Source organism: Clupea harengus, chromosome 22 (genome assembly GCF_900700415.2).
Source record: "Clupea harengus chromosome 22, Ch_v2.0.2, whole genome shotgun sequence".
Taxonomy (NCBI): Eukaryota; Metazoa; Chordata; class Actinopteri; order Clupeiformes; family Clupeidae; genus Clupea; species Clupea harengus.
This window is the reverse complement of record NC_045173.1, coordinates 17,130,247-17,147,493: the sequence shown is the minus strand read 5'-3', so window position 1 is coordinate 17,147,493 and position 17,247 is coordinate 17,130,247. Positions and strand designations below refer to the sequence as shown.

General features: G+C 42.5%; 2 protein-coding genes and 1 long non-coding RNA gene across 3 annotated transcripts; 1 reads left to right on the top strand and 2 right to left on the bottom strand.

The window, feature by feature from the left end:
- Positions 1-543: 543 nt before the first annotated feature.
- On the bottom strand, positions 544-3,299 carry tpgs1 (tubulin polyglutamylase complex subunit 1). The gene is made up of 2 exons (XM_012835326.3): positions 2,798-3,299; positions 544-2,317 (listed from the first exon to the last, which is right to left on the bottom strand). Exons 1-2 carry the CDS (start codon positions 3,109-3,111, stop codon positions 1,768-1,770), a joined length of 864 nt encoding a protein of 287 aa, XP_012690780.2. The 5' UTR covers positions 3,112-3,299; the 3' UTR covers positions 544-1,767.
- Positions 3,300-9,476: 6,177 nt separating this feature from the next.
- Positions 9,477-10,680, top strand: LOC116218419. Its single transcript, XR_004162842.2, has 4 exons — positions 9,477-9,639; positions 9,705-9,776; positions 9,866-9,944; positions 10,183-10,680. It is a non-coding gene; the product is annotated as an uncharacterized LOC116218419 (long non-coding RNA).
- A 593-nt stretch (positions 10,681-11,273) lies between these two features.
- On the bottom strand, positions 11,274-16,655 carry LOC105906983 (inositol-3-phosphate synthase 1-A). Its single transcript, XM_012835215.3, has 11 exons — positions 16,302-16,655; positions 15,519-15,663; positions 15,004-15,165; positions 14,447-14,576; positions 14,171-14,364; positions 13,906-14,055; positions 13,351-13,566; positions 12,999-13,163; positions 12,591-12,704; positions 12,268-12,485; positions 11,274-12,011 (listed from the first exon to the last, which is right to left on the bottom strand). Exons 2-11 carry the CDS (start codon positions 15,630-15,632, stop codon positions 11,816-11,818), a joined length of 1,659 nt encoding a protein of 552 aa, XP_012690669.1. The 5' UTR covers positions 15,633-15,663; positions 16,302-16,655; the 3' UTR covers positions 11,274-11,815.
- Positions 16,656-17,247: the final 592 nt, after the last annotated feature.

The following is a 17,247-nucleotide window of genomic DNA, read 5'->3' as shown; positions in this document are numbered from 1 at the left end:
AATTAGTGCAAATACTCAAAAAGTCTGCACAGAGAAGAGGGACCTGTTTAAAAATGATCTTAAGGAAGGCTCATTACATTGTGTAGTCGGCTACAGTGCATTTGCCTGGAAAATGGTAATGTTGTGTTCATGCATTTGATGGTCTACTATTACGATCCAGGAATGTCTAATTTCACAAAATAGGAATATCAAATATTTTCAATGACCAGTGTTATAGTTTATAATGACAACAGTTCATATAAACCTACAATAAAACGTACATACATATATTCTCTCTCTCCCTCTCTCCTAACACTTGACATATGGCAGTTTCACAAGGTGAAACAGGAGAATGATTTGGAAAACTGAAAGATTTAGTAGCTCTAGTCTCTAACAGAACTGAAGGTCAACACAAACACAGGTTTGCTAGTGCTTCTGCCCGAAGAAACATGGGTGGCAGAAACCACAGCACTGGCACTGCAAGCAGTCTCCCTCTTCTGAGAACATTAAATGTGTTAAGCGAGCTGTAAACTACATGAAATGACTGTACAGCGGTATCAGTGCTAGTGTTAATATTGAGACAATTACCTTTTTATTATTATTTATTTAAATCCAACATTTCATATACGGTCACCCTGAACCTCGCAAGGCCTATTCTGACATAGTCAACCATTTGGGACTTAATTAATTGGGCAGCCCACCTCCCCCAGCCCCTGCCCATGAGCATGAGTCTTATTTTCATTTGCTGATCGAGACCCTCCTTTAGGCCTACTCCGCCCCTTGTCCACTTTTTTTTTGCATTTTTCAAAATGATGTAGTGGGTGGCTCAGTTTGGCTCAAAGCTGGGGGTGAAGTTACTCTTTAACATACCTTTGCTCCAGGCTGACCTCTACTGGATATTTCAAGTGGTTACTCTGGACTCAACCTACAGTTTAAAGGGCACTATAAATTAGAAGCCAAGGGAAAACTGATTTTCTGTATGATTTATTTGATTCTGACAATAAGCTATCTCTTGTAGAAGTATCTTGAAAAACTGAATTCTTATGAAGAATTGAAATGAAGATTTAATTTATAGCATTTCTTCTTTAGCTTTCTGAAACATGTTCTTTAAATTAGACATATTAAATATACAAATAGTCACAATACATATTTACTAAAATAAGAGGGCATAATGAAGGCAGCAAAGGAACTTCTTGTAAACAATGATATCCGTATCCAGATATCAATGTCATCTGGTCTACATCATGTAAAGCCTGGCCAACTAAGTCTTGTCTGAAGCAAGCTTAAGAACAAGGCTCTAGAGCCACGTCGCATGAGGGTTTGGAAAAAGTTCAAAGACGATCAAATATTGCATGCTGCTCTCTTAAACTCTGCTTCAAACTCCTGGCTTAGGTGCTGTTTCCAACCACCCTTCTCATGGCCACTGTTGCTTAGCAACAGGTTCCAGTTCTGTAAAACTCACATAAAAGTGGAAGTAATAGTGTAAGGTCACATTCAGAAACAGTGTAACATACTCAGACAATCTGTGAGATACTGAAGTTCTAATCAAGTCTAAATGCTATTTGGTCATGCTGACGTCAGTACATTGTTTAGAGCTAACTGCATTATTGTATTTGACCCCCCCCCCCCCCCCCCACAGTGTTTACAAAACAGGCGAATGAGGTAAATGCCTATTCATTGCATCATAAGAGACATGAGCATCATATTTGAGATCATGCTTTATACTCCCTTACACTGTGCCCTGCTACATCTTGCTACAGCGTGTTATGCCTTAGTGTCACAGTCTCTCTAAGACACAATGCGCACTCTGGTCAGGAAGAGCTTGGCAGCACTGTCCTCAAACTCCTGTGCATCCATGGTGGGGCCCATCCCACCTCCGTCAGGCCCCTGGGCCTCCGCCATGGCCTGGGCCAACTTACCAGGCGAGATCTTCATGCTGGCCTCCAGGTAACGGGCCACGTCGGACCAGGGCGAGGTGGTCTCCAGGGCCTCCTGGAGGGTCCCCAGCACAGCCTGGCACAGCGACCTGTCGGCGGCCCTCTCAGGGCAGCTGCTGACGGCTGCGTACAGGCACTGGGACTTACGGATGTAGTCGGCGAACACGGCACAGGTCAGCACGCCCTGCCGGAAGAGCTCGAAGGGCACAGCCTCATGATCGTGGCAGCGGATGCGCAGAAGGAGCGGGGCTGAGGCGGTGACGGACAGGCCGCCCTCGCTGCATAAGCCGCGCAGCAGCTCTGTGTACACACGACCTTTGACACCACCAGCAACATGGCGACGAGACCCACTCTGCATCAGGAGGTCATAAGCTACACGTGTGTTGCTGTTAAATGCTGATCTGGTTATGGAAGGGTATAAACATACACGATCAGCAATACAGTTAGCTGGGAACAGATAACCAAACATTTAGTGCACAGCATGCAAGCATGAGGCTGTAACAGCCCATCAAAGCCAACCTTTACATTCAATACATGAACTACTACAGCTACTGACACACACGGCGAGTGATAAGCAGATCACCATAAGGAGTTTACTTAAGTGCTTTAGAAACGTTTGTACCGTAGCCAAAACATGCCTAACATACAAGAAGGATAGCAGAGAAAAAAAGAACGTACACGCTAAGTTTCATGACCAACAGCGCATGGGACAGGATCAAATGATGTGTCTTTTTATTTTTTCATATAGCTGGGCCACCTATGGTGATATCAGCTAGGCTATTTTAATAGATCTGACCTAACTTTGTACATCTCAGTGAGTAAATAACATGAGCTTTTAAAGCCATTTTGGACCGTCTTGAAGCAGCTCATTTCTCTCTTACCTGTGTGAGTGATGCGCTAGGCCGATGTGCCACAAGGCTCGGCTAAGCTGCTGCTGCTCCAGTACATTGCTGTGATGCTCCCCATCACTGCCTCCGACCGGACCGTTTTCCGTTTCGGATGCTATATTGCTAAAATGTTCAGCCAGGAAACCAATTGGATCTTCCGATCTGGCTTCTACGAGTTTAAGCAACGCACCTCGAAGTAAAACTCCCACGCCCGCCTGAGATAAGAATTCTTGGTCTGTCTCTGCTTTGGTTGTGGCTTTTGAGTCAGACATCACCGTGGAGACTCCTGAACGCCGCTTGTCCGCCATGTTTCTCGGTAATAACGGAAGTGTCGAGTCAGTTCAAGTAACCGCATCGAAAATTTCCGTTAACTATTATGAACTTCCCCATAATTGACACCTGTTATTTTTCTGACTCATCTATCGTTCTTCTGATTCAAGATTAGACTTACCTATTTCAACAATCAAAATGAAAGACGTTCGTAGTAGGAGGCTCAAGTTAGACTCAAATGAATGTGACACTTATTTCAGAAGAGGTTGCATGGGGATTGCTCGGTTTCTATGGACACGGTGACACCATGAAACACACACAAAAGTGCTTGAACTGTGATAAGACTTGGGTGGAATTGAAGCATTTCCTTCTGACATCACTGAAATACATTTTTCGTTAGTTGCATTATTAAGGCTACACACTAAAACTGTTTGAATGTGATGTCAATATTTTATTATGGATTATACAAAAGCTGATAGCAATCTTGTTCCATAGACTTCCTTTGGATTGTTCAGGTAATTTTCTCTTCAATTATTTGAATAGTATGCTTGTTTTATTCTGCTCCTATTCGCATAAAGGGACTACAAATTAACTTTATAAGAGCCCAACAGGGCAACGCTTTATTGACTTACTGACACATGCCTCACATACAGCCTGTGTGTATCTCACGTCCGACTCTCACTTCAGGTGTCACACCCAAACAGGTCCGTCCGGACACAATTACTATTGTTACATCCTTTCTCTCTTTTTTTTTCTTAAGCTGTTTGACTCTTAATGAACTGTAAAAAATGCACACAATACAAATCAACCCTGAATGACAGAACTCATTCCTGCTACTGTGAAAAACTAATCCTCTTCACAACTTAACTGGAGGGATATTCCTTGTTAACTTTCACTCACATTTGCTGAAATCAAATCACAGATCAACATTTTAAATTCAAAATGAAAAGTTATACGGATTCTGTTATACTGCATATCCTATTTCAGTCTTAAACTTATAACTACACACATTACTAAAACATGTTGCGCTTTTCTCAACTTTTTTCCAAGTACATGACCCTTCAAACCAGCATTGTAAAAAAAAAAATTCTCTACATTAACAACATTCCATCAGCTTCTCTCCAATTTTGTCTTTAGTCCCCCTAAAGACCATGAGTGGTCCACAACTATTAGTTCACAAAGTCTTTGTAGCATTGTGGCTTCACCACTGTGCGACCAGGTAAGACCTTGTTACCAGGTGTGTCTGTGGCTGTGTGTGGTTCAGGAACAGTCTGTGGAGGAACAACAACAGTCTCCATGTCCATCCATAGACTCACTGAGGGTCTGTCCGTGGGCACGCCTGAGGTGTTTGCGATTCCTCCGCAGAACACCACCAGACTGCAGCTGGACTTCGTAGGATTTCGCATCCACAGCCCTCAGAACTTTGCCTAGTCTCCAGAGTATGAGGTTCAAATGGTTGTATTTATTAATAATTAATGAAAGGTCACTCAAAATAGAAACAAACAGATTTGTTTATTAGCTTACTAAACTTCTCACAGTACTGTCGGAACATCGGTATCTGTGGCATGGCTCAAAGCCGTATGAGCTATACAGGAAACGTACAGGGGTTCTTATAGATTTATCAGGGAACAAATTATAATTAAGAGTCCCATTAGTGCATTTCCCTTTAACTTACATAACACATAACATGAGTATAATTGACACAATAGGAATACAAATCAGCAATATAAAATAATACAAATAACCATTGATGAGAACACATAACTCAACACAATGTTTCTAGATCTCTGGCTGATCTGTTGTAGTAGGCAGAGTGGCTTTGTTGGTTACTTCTTAGTCCTTGCTCGACCTGTTGGACTTTTGGCTGCAGAAGGCTTGCTTTTGTGTGCAGCCGTGTTCTGGTGCGGCGACTGAGAAGTCTTTGTGCTGGACTGGTGTCCAGGCCCTGTGACAGTGTGTTACGGTGATCCAAAAGAGCAAGGTAAGCATCCTGTCCAGCCATTTTAGCTTTGTGCAAAAGTCTCTTGGCTGTTTTGACGGCTGATTCCGCTTTGCCATCGCTGTGAGCGTGTCCAAGTGACAAAGTCTTATGAAGGAATTCCCACCGTTCACTGAATCTTTGGAATTCTTGCGATGAGTATTGTAGTCCGTTTTCCGAGATGACAACATCAGGAATGCCTTGTCTGGCAAAGTGGGCTTTCAGTTTCTTTAAAACAGTTGTAGATTCTGTGTCTGAGAGACAATCTATTTCCTATAAATATGAATAATAATCTACAGTGATGAGATAGCCCTGTTGTCAAAAGAAAACAAATCTGTGCCTACCTTATCCCATGGTCTGTTTGGCATTTCATGTGAGATCAGTGTTTCTTTTTGTTGCTTATAGTCCACTGACCTGCAAATGTCACACTCGGCTACATAGGTCTTTAATGCCTGGCCAGTATACGCACTCTCTGGCTCTTCGTAGGCATCCTTCCACCCCAAGATGAGAGGATTGAAGAGGGCGCGTGATGTCTCTCCTTAGCGCATCAGGTATGACAACACATTCACCCCAAAACACTATTCTGTCCGCCGAGATGGGTACATGCTGCAAAATTTTTACAGTCTCTATTTCAGCTTCCACTGAGCCAAAGGATAAACTCTCAGGAAGGTAAGCTCGGCTCAAGGTGTCTGCTAACACCATATCTTTTCCTGTTAGGTACACAAAATCAACATCATACTTTTGAATACGCATCATCATTCTTTGTAGTCTTTTGGGAGCACTTAATAGTGGCTTTCTTACTATGTTCGCTAAAGGTTTGTGGTCACTTTGTACAGTTACCTTGCGTCCATAAGTGTACTGATGGAATGTGTACTAATGTTCTTTGCATCTATTCAGAAACAGTCTCGCTGTGCCATTTCCTGTGTCTCACCTTGTCCCGTGATCAGCACATCGTCAGCAATGATGTACAGACCCGGCAGATCCTCCAGCGCCTGTGTGAGCTTACGCTGAAAGACCTCTGGTGCAGCGCTGTCCCCCATTGGAAGCCTCAGCCATCGGTATCGTCCAAACGGCGTAGCAAATGTAGTCAAAAAGCTTGACTCTTCTTCTAATTTCACATGCCAGAAATCACTTTTAACATCACATACTACACATCGTCTATCTCCAGCTTATATTCTCCTTCCAGGCAGCCATCACCCTTGAACACGTCAGCATACTCTGCTTTTATCCGCCCCATTGTCCATTGGCCCCTTGTAGTCTTCATTTCTGGCACTGCTGTAACTATGCTGTCAATTGCCACAATATTTTCGTGGTGCACTTTAATCAGCTGCATGCCCTCACTGGCACTTTTGCCAAGCAGTGGCACTGTACCTCCTTTATCCACCACTTGGAACTCCAACTGGTACAGCTTTTGATTTCTGGGATTTCTCAGCTCTCAGTTTGCATTTTCCCAGTGTCTTAAGATTGCTTTTGTTGTACATCACTAGCACACTCTTTGTGTCTTCAATCTTTGTGTTGAATAAAGCAGATCGATCGGAATTATATTACAATTAGCACCACAGTCTTTTGGGAATTTCAGTCATTTTTCCCAAAAGCATTCCAGCAAAAAGCTGTGTGTTGTTTCGTTTATCAGAGTCTACTGAACTCACTGTCTATCTCTTCTGCAGTTACACAGAGAATTTCTTCAAACTCATCACTCTCGTGTTCTGCTACATTGTGAACTTGTTTCTTTCTCTGTTCCTTTTCTCTTGGTTGCTGACTTGCTTTACATTTACCCGCAAAATGATTCTCTTTGCCACACTTTTTGCACTTCCTACCGTATGCTGGGCATTTCTGCTTGCTTTTCATGTGATTTGCCACAAAATGTACAGTCCACTTTATCCGCTGGCTGTTTGTAGTGCCCTGCCACAACTGAATGCATGCGTCGAGTGTCATGTTCTTCTCGTGGAGCAACAGCTCCCTCGTGCTGGCGTTGTTGCTTCCACACACGATCCGATCCCGAATGAGCGAGTCTCGAAAAGTCCCGAAGTCGCACGTTTTTGCTAACACTTTCAGGTCCGTGACATAACAGTCTATAGTTTCACTTAAGCCTTGCTCTCTCGAGAAAAAACGATAACGTTCCACAATCTCGTTGACACTAGGATTGCAGTGCGCATCAAATGTATTGATAATGTCCTTACATTTCCAATTGGCCTTTGCTGTCTCACCCATCAGCGTGTCCAACAACTCTCTCCTACGAGCTAGCTGAAAAGTTTCACTTTTTTCTTTTCGTCGTCGTCGGTTAAATCCGCATACAGCATAAACTCTTCCCTCCAGGGGCCTGTTCGAATTGGCTTAAAATGCTCCCTTCCTTCCTTCCTTCCTTCCTTCCTTCCTATTAAGAGAGCAAGGACTGTTCGAATTGTCTTAAACCCTCTCTTCCTCTCTAGTAAGATACCTTGAAATACGTCACATAACGGTCATTTTTTAAGAGAGCATCTGAGCTGCCTTGCTGTCTTATGGCGGCAGGTATTACCCATAACTCTCTGCGCCATTCCCTAACTGGAGACCAATTTAAAAAAAGATGGCGGATGAAATCGTCGAAGTTCCACAAAAGTATTCACCGATGTACGTTTCTTTGCTTTTTTTGGTAATTTTTTTTAAAAGTTACCGAGAAATAAACAGTGTACTATGTACTTATGTCATGATTGATTAACAAAAATAGTCTGTTTCGTTAGCGATGTATCCGTTAGCTAGGTCGCTAACAGTAGCTGCTAGCTAGCAAATAAGCACACACAGGATGATGACACAGCGTCATCTTGCCGTACATCCTATCTTAATAGACTGTTCGAAATCAAAGGTTTTTGAGATACCTTCCCCCGAAAGGACCTCTCTCGTTAGACACCTGTCTAACAAGAGATCAAGGATTAGACAGCTATCTAGGAATCCGAACACAGCCCTGGTCTTCCATGCTAATCTCTAGCTAGACTTGTGCTAATTCTCGCCTAGCGTTGCAGGTAGCTCTTCCCAGGAAGACCATACTTTCGCTGACAACGTTCTAACTCGAAGTTAGAAGTTAGGCTTAGACGCTGTCGGCGGGGAAAACGCATTTCCTAAAGAATCCGTATTGAAACCGGAAGTCGTCACTTTACTCCGTTTGATTAAGGACCTTTACTTTTTAGTTGAGAAGTTGTGTTGATCGCCTGACATTCAAACGATCGGTTTTCTTTAAATTATTATTATTTTTGTGAAGTTATACGGCTTATGTGAATAAAGCTATCTACACAACTTTTTATATGTCTACATTGACTCAGTTAGTTGTTCATGTGGTACACGAATGTTGCAGAGTATTGTAGGTCTTAACTGAAGCTAACGCTTAGACCTACAATCCATTGGAACACATAGTAGCTAGCTAGCCTCGCTGCTAATAAGTATAACGTTAGCATGCTGATATGAATAGACCCATTATAGTCAGGTGGCTTAATGCTCAATTGACTTGTTAACCGAAACTTTTACGAAGTCATACAACTAAACACACAAGTGACTTGTTAACCGAACTTTTACGAAGCTATATGACAGAGCTGCCAACTTTTCCAAAAACCTTGGAGTGAGATTTTGACGCGGGTGACCAAAATTTTGCCCTGATATGCCCTGCGTAGCCACACAAGTTGGTGGCTCAAATATCAGGGAATTGGAATTCATTTGGCGTTGTACCCATGTTGTGCCCTGCATCCTGGTGGTTTGTGGGGCCCAAAGACGTTGATAGGGGCACTTTGGTTACATTCTGTGAAGCCAAGACATAGCTGAATTTTGGTTTAAGGTGATGTTATTTCCTGCATTCTAGTGGATTTTTGGGTGGTATGCTAAAGTTGGGCAATACCTGAACTTATTCCGATTCATGTTCATCTGATCATGACTTGCAGGGCCTTCTAGACTTGAGCTGAACATTCAATCAGAAAACTATTGTTGTGCCTCAATGACTGTCTATGTACCACAATATAGCCTTTAAGATTGGTTTAAGATTTGACCAAGGTAGGTTGATTGACATTTTGATTACAATGGTATTCAACTAATTCTTAACTGAAACCTAACCTACATTGTTAATAATTGTATTCTAAAGAGCACTTAATGATTTATGTTCAGCAAAAAATTACACAACATTAGTTAGGGAGAAATATTTTCATTATTTCATTATATGTAACCCTATTCGCTGCATAGACATCTTTAGGTCATCTTAAGATGTCTATGCAGCGAATAGGGTTACAGATGCGCTCCTTAGAGCTTATGACCAAACACAAAGTTAGCACTGTTAATTCCGCTATAGCTAGCCAGGTCAATTAGCTCGCCTAAGATACTGCAATTTAAGTGTAGCCTGGGCACCAGGTTAGGACTAGGCTCCATTAGTCTCCCTCCATCGTTTGTGCGCTCTCTTCCCAGTGTCACTAATTGGGGGGTGGAGTGGGCATCTGGTAGGCCACCTAAATGCCGTAGAGGTAGGCGTGTAGATATATATATAGACACCTGGGGTCCTTATGCCGGTATGTTATCACTCTGCTGCTGGCACTGGTGTGAGGAAGCAGTGATGTGGGTGCTGTCTCGAACTACAAAGGTATGTCAAAGCGGTTTTCCTTGATTCTGATTCACAAGCATGCTAAGAAATGTTTGTCTCAATAGTGTGTATGGGGAAGCAGACGCTGATTGAACCGTGGTGTACCAGTGTTTTGCGTGATCATTTCCATGGACAAGGTACGATAATGTAACGGCAAGCATAACCGTTGTTGTACACTGTTTTTAACTGACAGATTGTAATATGATGTGTATTTGTTTTCACCCAGCACCCGCTGGGTATTGTGGCTGTCGTGGGGTACCTGCTATAAACGTAGCGTTCCTTGCATCCGGTAACGTGAGCGGCAGGTACGTCTCTGAGTTATGCTCTGCCGTAGTGGTGTAGCTCATTTGCCCGGAGGAATGTGCATAGATGCTATTTCCCTGATCGCTTTATAGCGATTTAATAGTAGGCCTGCCTTTTATATTGACCACTTTGTCATGTGGCATCTTTATCCTGTTTGTTGTGATGAATAAATCTAGATCATGAATTGTATTGCCAATGGAATGTGATCAACCGGTATTAATTGTCTGTTTATGTTTTTAGACTGTTTAACTGCAACCAGCATTTGGAGTGTTGCTGTTGCTGTTCTCTACACGTATGATTGTGGTGGTGATTATTGTTTAACTAGATTTTGGTTTGTTTTTCCTCTAGCCTGTTGATCGTAACGAGTATTGTAGTGAGAGTGCAGTTATTGTACATCACAGGCTAGAGTGGTTTCATCATTCCTTTGTTTTGTCCCCCCTCCCTCTCGTGTAGCCAGCCTCGGTGGTGGTGGAGCCAGGGTAGCATACAGGGCCCTTCTGAGAAGGCAATCTCCCTAGTTCCCCCTCTTGCACTTAATGTATAGCTTAGACGTGTGACAGGAAGTTGCTGTGAAGCATGAAGTCTTAAGTCCTTAAATTAAGTTTATCAGAGTGACATTTAGTTGCAGTGTGTCTATAGACAGTGATCACGTGTGATTGGGACCCTAACCCTTCTAGTTGTGGTTCTCATTGTCTTCTCTGGCTCCTGTGCCGTTAGCTTGGTGATTCCCCACTGTATTCCCTTGTTATTTATTTTACTGTTGACCAACACTTTAATACCATGTATTAATAAAAAAGACTATTTTTATACTTTTCCAAGAACCTGTGTCTGTACGGATTATTGAGACAGAGTTCCCCTTGCTCTGGCCTTAGCACAGACAAACTGAGATCAAGGGGTGGCGTAGTCAGCTGTACACTAGGGGGCGCTACATAAGCTAACCAATTACCTCATTTCCCCAAAAACCCATCGATTACGTGTGTTTGTAATGTGTAACATATATTCTTAATCAGTCATTCAAGTTATTAACGTTTATTTACCGCTAGCGATTACAAGTATAATTCAATCGCTATTAATGTTAACGTGACACAACATTAAAAGTCAGGCATCGACATGATTCCTAAAGAAAAAATCAAAGGTCCTTGTCCATTTCTGTTCAGGACATGTGACAAAGTTTTATCCAACCAGAGACCGGAGTAAAGTGACGATATCCGGTTTCAACACTGATTCTTTAGGAAACACGTTTTTCCCGCCGACAGACGCTCGCAAAACTGGTCCGTGACCGCTGCCACCATGTTTTATTCTGCTCCTATTCGCATAAAGGGACTACAGAATAACTTTAATAACAACGCTTTATTGAATTACACATGACTTCACACACATACAGTACAACCTACGTGTATCTCACGTCCGACTCTCACTTCAGGCGTCACACTCAAAACAGGTCCGTACGGACACAATTACTATTGTTACAATGCTGACTAAATGAGCTCAAAATGTTTCCAGATATGTAAGTTTAGCCTACCTTGCCTTAATAATAATTTTAAATTGCTTACACAGACAAAAAAAAAATCAGTATCTGTATTTTAAAAGACGAATGGGATTAATGTGAATAAACGAAAGAAGAAACAAAAATACATACCTATGCTATAATGACCTATAAACAGCTGTTTGTTTTCAGCAATAAAGTCAATAATTTCTAGATGTATTTCTTTAAGCAAGAGTGGTGAAGCATTGATACATAGGCCTATCATAAACATATTTCAAAAGTAGCTATAAACCTGTCAAAAATCTAAATAAACGCACATGCTAATCTACTCAGAAGCCTACGGTGATTACATGCAGGTCATAACTCCACACTATGGATGGATCTTATTCAGTGCTCGGTTTTCTCAATTTTATATCCATTGACTTCATTGCAGGATAACGGGTGGAATCCGTTGGCATGGACGACTTTGTTCTTTTTGGTGGCCACAGCTTTGAGGACATGGTCCTCACGGTTCAGCAGGAGGGTTCTCTGCATCTTGTGCTCCAGCTGCATATTGTTCTGAGGCGGCAGGCCGAGACATGCCCTAAAACACAGAAAGGAAAGGACTTCTTTGAGACGTGTCACATACACTACACTGTCCCAGAAATACTATTATCTTTTACTCAGGGACCACTGAACTGAAATGAGAAGATATAGTATGTGTGTCAGAGAGAGAGGGGGGGGGTGTGTATCTCAGTGTGTGTGTGTGTGTGTCTGCTCTGCGGGGGGGCGACATGCTTGTGATGCTTCCCTAACACAGATGGGGATAATACTAGTACAATGGCGAGCTGTGAACCGACCTCATGACGTTTTCAATGCAAGCTCTCTGGCGAAAGAAGGCATTGACCACAGGCGCCCCCTGTGGGACAAGAGGGGCCTTGATGAGGAAGCTGAGCAGAGAGAGCACACTGTGGAAGGTCTGGAAAGTGGGGTCAGTCTCTGTGCAGAAGGTGATCCTCTGGGACAGCTCTGTTAGGATAGCCAGGTCCAAGATGATTGGACTAGCCAGCAAGGAGTCCTAGGAACAGGAACAATTTCAGAATGCAATTAAGTGATTTCTAAATCCATATGTAATCTCAAATTAATCCCACTGGATGTTGAAGAAGATGTGTAGCAGGCTAACCTCGCAGGTGTTGTGAATAGCGATGGTGTTTGTGCCACCCATCATAATCTCAGACACGTACTCGTCCATAGCACGCTTGCTGTCGCCCACATATGGCACGTATTTGATCACCACCTGGCGAACAAACACAATGTAAACATGACACCTACTGTCCATTAAAGCTGCTTTTAAGATTATGCTCATGACACCTGGGTACTCATGTCATCACACATAGGTCCCTCCTATCATCCGAACAGCAGAGGGTGCATTAAGGTAGTTTGTCTGACATGAATCTCCGGACTGGATTACAAATTCCAGATCAGAATCTGTTAAACTGTTTTTTGGAAGAACTCAAATTCCAGATTTTGTGCATCCTGATCACTATTATCCTTGCACCGATGTTTTGAAAAGCTGCCCAGCGCTACTCACACAGTGGTCTGGCTTCTCCCCAGGGCCGTATAACAAAGGGTTGGACTGCACCATGTCATCCACTACATTACTCTTGGAGATCTCCTTGGATCTGAACTGCTGCGGAGCTGATAGGTTCAATCCATCATTGTTGCCAAGGTGATTATAGCTGACGATGGACATTGGCTGCAGCAGGAAAAGAGGAAGAGATCAAAGCTGGAATTTCACAAATCTTTCCATTCTTTTCCTCGTATATTTCCTTATTTTATTTCTTTATTCTCAGTAAATGAAAGGAAATGAGCAGAAACAATAAAAAAAGCATTGAATTGCTGAAAAATGTCACTAGACCTGCAGAGATACAATCCTAATTCACCTTGATGCCTGCCTTGACCAAGAAGTCTACCAGAACAGACTTAATTTTGGTCTGGCCAGATTTAAAGTCGTCTCCTCCAATGAAGACGCCCCTCTGCACGGCCAGCTCAACCGCCCCAGGGACAAAGGTGTTCTGTGGGGAACCGTTGATGTACGCACAGCCCTCCTGGATGCTGGCTACTGCAAAAAGTGTGGAGGGAGAAACCTCACCTCCTTTCTGGATGAGACAAATATAGAAAGAGACACTGGTCAAAGTAGTCTGATAATATTTCACGACATGTCCACATTAAACATGGTGGCATTTATAAATTATGTCATCGATATTTTCAGGCAGTGATACCCTTCCTACTGTTCTGAGTGGGGAGAAAAAAGGGCAAGTGTCAGATTACTGACAGTGTCATACTAATGTTTTTTTTTTTATATATATATTATCTGACAGTGACAAGACATGCTGTGCTAATGTCCTGCATCCTCAGCACTCACAAAAGACCTGATAACCTATGTCATCGTCGTCAGCAGATTTAGGATGGCACTGGTAAGTTCTATAATGTTCTACCTGGATGGTTGCAAGCAGATTCTCAGCAGTGTCATTGACGCCGGGTATGACATCACAGAATTTCTCTGTGTTGGCAGTCCACAGAACAAGGACTTTGTCCACACCACTCTGCTGCTTGAAGTCACCAATGTCCCTCCTGAGCTGTGCCACCTGTGTTAAAAGACACAGACGTCAAAGTCCGTAAGTTTCATGTGACAGGCCATGATATCAGAAGAATCCACATCCACTTTAAACCATTATCCATCAACAAGGTTCCAACTGGTACCTGCTCTGCCTTGGTTCCTTGGATAAGGTTATCAGCTCTGAGGCTCTGATTAGCAGCAATGAATTCTGGGATATATATGGAGGGCCTGGGCTTCAGCTGGTCCATGTGAGGCCGCAGCTGCTCCTGTAAAGCCCAGTCCAGTACCTCAGCCCTCTCCATCGCCTGGCCCAAGTTTAAGGAGGAGATATCCCACCCTGGAAAACACAAATGAACTCTTTATAGTAACATTGCAGTACAGTACAGTAATCAATTATAATCTGCTATGATGACACTTACCATCGAAAATGATGTCATTAGGGTGCACCATGGGAAGTAGATCACGGAAGGGTACGTTGACATCTCCCTCTGGGCCCGATCCTAAACACACTGTGGAGGCTTGTAGTAACGAGCCAAAGTAATTAGCGCCCTAGGAGAAGATAAAAATAGCAAGGGAGAGGAAAGACAAGAGAAAAAAAAAAAAGTTATATGGGGAGGGGGGAGTGGAAAAAAGTCTATGGGCTACTAATAATGGAGAATAACCCTACAAGGCAAACAGACTAGAATGTGTGCCTATGGTCTGCTGGAGACATTACTAGCTGTTAACCCTTCGAAGGACCAGAACTCGGTCAAGTTTGTAAACAGTACAGGTCAGGTATAATTATTTTTCTCTAGGGTAGTATGTTGTCGCTACTATTTGGATGAATTTTTTACAATTTTTTTAAACATAATTTCTGACTGCCATATCCGTGTGACAGATAATCTAATCTCATTGAATTAGACAACTGAGGAAAACATCTCAAGCAGCTCACTTCATTCACATTGTCTTCATATATAAAGTCTCTACATATAAATACCTTCATGCCAGTCTTTGTTCTCCAGCTCATGCCCAGCTTGTTGGCCATGACCGCAGCAGTGACAGTGGTGCCATTGTTCCCTCCCCAGCCCACCAGCATCACCCCCAGCTTGGGTACTGCCCTCTCAGTGCGAAAGGTGAACTGAGTGGTAGCAGGTGTTACCTTGATGGGCAAACACAGTAGACAAGAATTATGACAGAAGTTATTCATGGGCCAGAATGGGAATGTGGTATTCTACTTGTCCTGTTCCAGTGGGTCAATTGGCAGAACAGATAGATTGATAGATACTTTTTTGATCTTGAAGGAAATTTTAAACAAATTGAAGCCAACGTGGAGGTCATGGGGATTATTTCCACGGGAGTGCGCCCACTACACTGATTCGGTCACTTTTTTCCAAAGTCATGTAATATGCAAATATGGTCATACAGTAGGGTACATAAGTAGATGAGGGCAAGTCTAATAAAGATTCAAGACACCTGACTCTGTGCCTACAATTAAAAGTTGTCTCTACTTACTGTGTACATGCTCTCATCTCTGGACACAGATTCGGTGTGGTAGGAGTACTGAGCCTCAATGTACTTCTCTGTGTATCTCACATTGGGGCTTTTTATTTGGATTTTGGTAGTCATGTTTGATGCCTATTTAGCACAAGAGAGCAATCTGCAATGATAATAGAAGAAAGTGAAATAAAGTTAGTTTACGCTAACAGATAAGCATATTCATGCCTTACTGCCTATTGTACTTACTCCCTCCTCCCAACCTTAACCTGCAACAATTGGAGATAATTGGTGCAATTAATTTATGATACAATAGCATGATTGGTGCAATCATTTGAATAGCAGTTGCACAGGTTATGAGCACATTAAAATGCTGTGTGCATAGCTGTGTGACATCTGCTTAAAATATTTTAACAGGCTTCTATCAAAAACCTGTAGTGTAGCTTCGGGATACACAATAGGAATGTGGGCAAGATCAGACATCTGGCACTCATGGATACAAGGCTATAACCTTGTAAAGAAACGTGATGTGGTAAGAACGATCATAATAACCAAAGATTAGATCAAATAACATAATAGGTAGAAAAAAAAGGAGGCAGCATCCTATCTAGCCTACATAAACAACGTATCACACTATTAAGAGCTGCGTAGTCGTTCATTGCGCTTCTCAAAATGAAACGCTTCGATTTACATTTTGTGAAAAAACACATAGATAAATTGTGCACGAAAGGGGAGAGCAAACAATGTACTATCTATGTCCATTGCAAATTAAATTCCATAGGTTTTGTTTTATTTGCCTACCTGATCTGAGTGCGTCTATCCCGGTTTAGCAGTCTAATGTCTTGTCCCGTCGTGCTGTCTTCAGGAAGTCGACTGTTTCAAATGCGACACACTGCCTGTGCAGACCAAACCTGTTGAATTGACAATCCCGAGTGCCGACAGTAGGGCTTTTTCTTTCTCTGGAATTTAAACGAACAGTATAGGCGTGTCCATGCAAATGTGTTAAATATGAGGATCTTTACAAGTGGACAAACGCGACACGACAAGCTCACACTAATATCATCGTCCACGTCTCACTCGAGGAGCCTTACCTAAAAAAAAAATCCCTGAATTTCAAATTATAACTAGTAACTAGCCTATGGGGGAAAGCTCAATGGAAAATTTCAGATAGACAATTCTCTACAACTCTTTCTCTCCTCCCTCCCCCCCCAAATGATGAACACCTGTTGATTTAAAAGCACGTATTTCAATATGCATCCTCCACAAATCCCAATGGAACCACTTTTTTGCAAACCCTTACCACATCCATCCTGAGCAATTTGTTAAACTGCCCTCAGCTCTCCACACTTGGAGCTTGATAAATGGGGGAGGCAGAAACATGTTCATGTAGGACAAAGTGAACTAGTCTTTGCCCTTACAGTTGAAGGCCTCAGGAATAAGGTTCTCAACTTTGGCAAGAACATTTAGCAATTCAACACACCCACATTCTTTAGGCTTCAGAGAAGATAGATGAGGCCCAGGCACAGAGAAACTCGCTGTTCAGGATGAGGGATCAACTGATTAAGTCTGCTAATTACATTTGTCCTTATCACACCACTTCTTTCCCAGCATAATTGACTGAAGAAAAACAGTACCACTAAATTTGTGATTAACATGGACCAATTGAAGTGTAAGGCCTTTCACAAAATGGGGGCAAGTTATAGTTGTTTGCATTTCTTGATTAGACAACAGTGTTTGGGGATTTTTA